Source organism: Takifugu rubripes, chromosome 13, assembly GCF_901000725.2.
Source record: "Takifugu rubripes chromosome 13, fTakRub1.2, whole genome shotgun sequence".
Classification (NCBI taxonomy): Eukaryota; Metazoa; Chordata; class Actinopteri; order Tetraodontiformes; family Tetraodontidae; genus Takifugu; species Takifugu rubripes.
Window position 1 is genome coordinate 1,589,240 of NC_042297.1, and position 5,815 is coordinate 1,595,054.

At 46.7% G+C, this 5,815-nt stretch overlaps 1 protein-coding gene across 1 annotated transcript in view; it reads left to right on the forward strand.

The window, feature by feature from the left end:
- The window catches only part of LOC115252218 (G1/S-specific cyclin-E1-like), a 13,287-nt gene extending 8,402 nt beyond the window's left edge, over nt 1-4,885 (forward strand). The window contains exon 9 of the mRNA XM_029846781.1: nt 4,348-4,885. Within this exon, the coding sequence (XP_029702641.1) occupies nt 4,348-4,548 (201 nt within the window). The 3' untranslated portion in view covers nt 4,549-4,885. The remainder of the gene's footprint in view (nt 1-4,347) is intronic.
- The last annotated feature ends 930 nt before the right edge of the window (nt 4,886-5,815 follow it).

Consider the following 5,815-nt stretch of genomic DNA (forward strand, 5'->3'; position numbering starts at 1 on the left):
AAAGATAACAAAAACAATATTTTTGGAGTAGAAAATGAGATTAGAGAAAGAAATCAGTGCGGCTCATAGCAGGACCTCCCTCCTCCACAGGTGTGTTGGTCCTAAAGACAGAGACGGGACTCAGCACGTGTCGGACTATGAGGTGACAGCACCGACACATGACCTGTGACACGCGACACCGGCTGAACGCGCACATTTATCTCCAGCTTCCGCAACTTCCCCAGATGATTTGGTGTATTTTGCTCCCACCTGCTGGAGAAAAACGGCAACACACAACTGGTTCATCAGCGAGCTCATTCCGAAATAAATTATGAATTGATAAATAAAAGAGTTTACATGGACTAATGTAATGAGGAGAGAAGCTAAATAAACTACACTTTTGATGGGTCAAACATTCCAAACCCCCCCCACTAATTCTAACTATTACTAGTTGCGGATACTAGTGAGTGATTGACAGCCCAGTTATCAGACCTCCTCACAATCAGTGCAGCAGATGTTTCATTCATTCAGCTTTATTCTGTAAAAGTTTCATCCAAAAATGACAAAAACTGTTTCCAGATGCAGTGATGTCATGGATGATTGAGGGGCTCCTGCAGGAGCCTCCTGCACACGGTCATCCTGGTCAGATCAGAACTTCTGATGATAAAGCTACTGCTACACGGGACCTGGAACGGTCACAGATGAAGACCAGCAGGTCCATCACACCCAGATAGGATTTTAAAAAGTCCAATTCTGGATTGAAAGCATAAATAAACCGATCTTAGTCTCATTAATGGAATCAGGCTCCGAGTGGTTCCGTTGGATGGATCCCTGCAGCTTTAGACCCAGTGGTGCACAGTGACTGGGAACAGACCCTAACCCTAATCCTAACCCCCTGGCAGAACCTCAAAGAGAGGAAAGAGATCGGATGACATCAACTGTTCTTTACCTTAAAATGACCCTGATGATCGCGTGATCACGTGTTCTGATGGTCTGATGTTCCAGTGTTCTGATGGTCTGATGTTCCAGTATTCTTTTTGGGTTCCCAGCTTCTGGGAGCGTTGTTGCAGGGTTCTTCCTGCAGGGGGCGTGGTGGAGCCGTTCTCCAGCCTCAGGTGTCGCCGCAGGAAGACGCACCTGCGGTCTATCGGCAATCTAGCCTCCTATTTAAAGACTGAACTCCCGTTTGCCAGCGGTGGAGTGTTTTGGTCCCTTCACGGAACCCTGACTTCTTGTGACTAGACTGTTGTGGTGAGTTTTTCTTTGTGGACATATTTTTGGACTCTGTTGAGGTCTCTATGCCTCTTGTGAATCGAACTGTTCTTGATCACCTTCAATAAAGGCGCTTTTCGGACACCATCCTCCACTGCGTGTTGCTAGTGATGATACCTCAAGGAGTGTATTGACACACTCCACAAACTGTGTGGGCACTGTATTGATACTGCGTTGGTCACCCACTAGTGATCCCTGCAGTAGTTATAAAATGATCGCAGGTAAAGGAATTCCTTGTTTGCTAAACTGAGTTGGTCTGTAAAATATAGCAAATTTGAGTTACAATTCAGAGTTGCAATTTTTTACTTATGTACACACATTCTTTGTTAACTTAACTGTTAAATCATATGAAATAATACAAAAAAGTGATTAGTTTATGATTTTTTTTATTGAGAAACAAAAGTTTTTGGAGGCGATTTCTCCTCTTAGACACCAGCTCCCCGGCCTTAGAAAATCCTCTTTCACACGGTGCAGATGACGATGGTGAGCAGAGAGTTTTAAGTGCAAGTTGAACAGAGTAAAAACTAAGGTGGCGCATTGCATTCACTTGTTAAAAAAATAGACACCCTATAAAATGAATAAAGCAACTGTAAGGCTCTTTAACTGACTATCATATGTATCACAGGTCATTCACTTGATAAACTGATAAAGCGCCACCGTTAAAAATTGTATACAACAGTAAACAGTGCTCAAAGTAAAAAGATTTCCCTCGTTTGGAGTCACAAGATCAAAATTATTCCACACTGGGGAAAACTTCTTAGAACGATCCATAATTGCGCAACTGCAAAACTCCATCCAACAAACCCACGACACGTTGATACAGTTTGTTTCCTTATAAACACACTTTGGCGCGGCTCATCCAAACGATACAATTCCTGTATCGGTCACGTGATTCTTTCTTAAAGCGATACACGCACCGATACGGGGTTTCACTCTTGAGCTCTCGGCACAGTGCTGACGCACCAGTGTCGCTCGTCCCATCACTACGTGTTGCCTGCTTTCGGATCCTGATACCATCCATCCTCTACCACTTATCCGGGGTCGGGTCGCGGGGGCAGCAGCCTAAGGAGAGAAGCCCAGACTTCCCTCTCCCCAGCTACCTCTTCCAGCTCATCCGGAGGGATCCCCAGGTGTTCCCAGGCCAGTCGAGAGACATAGTCTCTCCAACGTGTCCTGGGTCTTCCCGGGGGTCTCCTACCGGAGGGACATGCCCTGAACACCTCACCAGGGAGGCGTCCAGGGGGCATCCTGACTAGATGCCCAAGCCACCCCATCTGGCTCCTCTCAACGCGGAGGAGCAGCGACTCTACTCCGAGCTCCTCCCGGATGGCAGAGCTTCTCCCCCTCTCTAAGGGAGAGCCCAGCCACCCTACGGAGGAAGCTCATTTCAGCCACTTGTACCCGAAGAAGACCCTGTTGAGCTTGACTCTAGTCTGGCACTGTGAAGAGACATGAGAGGGGGTCCTGGTACAACTGACCATAACAGTTCTGGTGTTCCAGTGTTCTGATGATCTGATCGATCGATCAATCTTTATTTATATAGCGTTACTATCAAAATTGTTTCTAGACCCTTTCCATACCTTGAGCAGGACCAGGCTCATGTAGGGGGACCCTCCTGCTGATGGGGGGGGGGGGGGGGGGGGGGGGTTGGGTAGAGGAGAGGAGACCATGACCAGGTGACAGAGGCCTGTCAGGAGCGGTCTATTGGGTTGGTAAGGTATCACTAGCTCCTCCAGGTAGGATGGAGCTAGTGATACACTGTAACACCAGAACACTAGAACTGTTATGGTCAGTTGTATCAGGACCTGAAAGCAGGCAACACCCAAGGTCCTCAGAGTCCCCCCCCCTTCTGTATTTATTTACAGGTATTTGCATCCACCTTAACAATGCCAGACTCGTCTTCCTTTCTCTCTCTCATTTCGATGTTTGTGGTGTTCCCCCAGGTTAGAATTTAGCAACGTGGTCCACCTGGGCCCATTGATTTTTATTTTTTTTTATTTTTTTTTTGTATTTCGATGCAGTGTGTGGTGTTGGTTCCTTAAAGGGGCCGGGACACATCTAGCACTGGCTTGGGACTGTTGTTTTGCGGACTTGCCTGGCGAATGGGCTACTGTTTATAAATCAAACCACTAATTGACAAGCTGCGGAGCATCATGGACGATGTCCGCCACCCTCTGCACACTCATCCACAGCCAGAGAAGCCTGATCAGCCAGAGGCTGCGCCTCCCCAGGTTCAGGACCAACAGACTGGGGAACTCATTCATCCCCCGAGCCATCAGACTGTTCAGCTCCTCACTGGGGGGGAGGAGGGCCAACAGGAGAACTGGAACAACACTGCAATAACATAATACTGGGACATCCATTCATTCAGTTCATTCATTCATTCATTCAGTTCATTTATTTACATTTCTATAGTTTTATATTATATTCATATTCTATTTTTAATTTATTCTATTTTATTTCTTTTTATTCTTTTATTTCTTATTTTATTCTATTTTTAATATTTTAAACAGTGCTGTACATTTCTTTCAGGAGATGCTAATTTCCCTAATGGACACCCCCTAAAGGGATCAATAAAGTACCCTGATTCTGTTAATGTTACGTTAACAAAGCAGACACGTACTCAGTTCGTTGTGGGTCATGTAGCTGAATTTGTTACGTTAGCATACCGTAACCCTATTGCTAACCCACGCTAATTGCCTTTCAAGATGAAATGTATGTTCTTGGTCTTGAATTTTATCAAATACATTTTCCCCCAAAATGCGACTTATAGTCCAGTGCAACTTATATATCTATTCTTCTTCTTTATTATGCATTTTTTGGCTCCTGCGACTTAAACTCCGGAGCGACATATAGTCCAGAAAACACGGCACATCAGTTTTGAACACATTTAGACCTTTAAGCTAACTGAAGGAGACATTTCTAAATGACCTTCAGGCTAATGAACAGTTTGTTGCGCAGCATCGTGGTCCACTAACCTCCGGTCCCCACAAAAGCTCTGAAGCTCAAACCCAAAAAGGGCGTCTTGACTGGTCCGGAGCGTTGCTCCAGAGAAGACGCCCCGGCTCCCTCTGAGCAGAGTCTGTCTCGTTACAGGACAAGGCCTACTCTTACCAGGACGTGGACTTGGAGCAGCACGGCAACCACCCCGTCCCTTCAGGCATCCTCACGCCGCCGCTCAGCAGCGAAAAGACTGACGAGCCGGTCCGGGCGGACGCGTTAAAGATCCGACCGCGGATGTGTCCGGCGTCCCCGCAACTGTCTCAGGGGGACGCGGCGCGGACGGATGAAGCCTGACGAGCTCGACCCGGAGAGGAGCCCGGAGGGCTCATTTCAGGGGCGGAGTCACGTAAAATGAAATGATTATTATTATTGTTTTAAACTGGTGTTCCTGCACACGGTGGCTGTTTTAGGGACGGAAACAAAGAAATGATGCCTGTCCTGACAGGAAGGGACAGTTTGTGATGGGACGCCTCACGGTTCTTTTAAACATGGGTCACAACCATCCTTTCATATAACGGCGGTCAGTTTTAGTTTTTTCTATGCAGAGGCCAAACTGAACGGAAGGAGCTTCTGGTTCAGGCCTTCCTCCTGCTCCATCAGCTCTCTCCTGTGTGTCTCCTCGTTCTCCTGCTGCTGGCTGTGGAGGGTTTCCTCCAGAGAAGCACATTTCAGCTCGCTCTCCTTCAGAGCAGCTTGTGTGCTGTTCAGCAGGGTCAGGGCCTCCACATGGGCCACAGTTCTCATTTGTCGCCTCTTCACTGCCCTGCTGAGCTGCTCCTCCTTCTCAGCCAGGGCTTCTCTGAGCTGCTGGACCTCTTCCCTCCAAGTCTCCATGGATGATTCTTGCTTCAGCTGCTGAGTTCCTCTCTGTGCCATAGATGCGTCTGCTGGTCACCAGTGTGGTACAAGAGTGTTGAGCTCCTCAGGCGTGTGCTGATGAGGTGGAGCTGATGTGTTTGATCTGCCAGTTCGGTTTGATCCTTTGATTTCATTGATCTGACATGAAAGAACAATTTTGACATCAATGACATAAAGGAGACATCAATGACATAAAGGAGATCAAAGACAAAAATGCCAACTTAAGATAAAGTTGGAGGGTTCCGTTCCCTCAGCTGAGGGTTCTGTTCCCTCAGCTGAGGGTTCTGTTCCCTCAGCTGAGGATTCCGTTCCCTCAGCTGAGGGTTCTGTTCCCTCAGCTGAGGGAACAGAACCCTCAGCTGAGGGTTCTGTTCCCTCTAGCCTTACGAGGGCCTTCTTGTGAACTACCAGACAGTCTTTCCAGGCTACATGACAGCTGTCTATTTTACAAGAATGCCACTTCCTTTCTAGTCTTGGCACTTTCTGCTTGAGGGTCCTGATGTGTGAATTATACCAGGGGCCACACCTCCTCTGATTTATTATTTTCTTTTTCACACTCTAAAAATTGTGATCAATGATTACTTAAAAAAATGATGGCAACAAAGTGACATGTAATATAATTGAGTAGATTTTAATAACTGCAACTTTTAGTAAAAAGTATTGAATAAATTATCTACATTTAAACTAAAAAAAACAAGTGCAG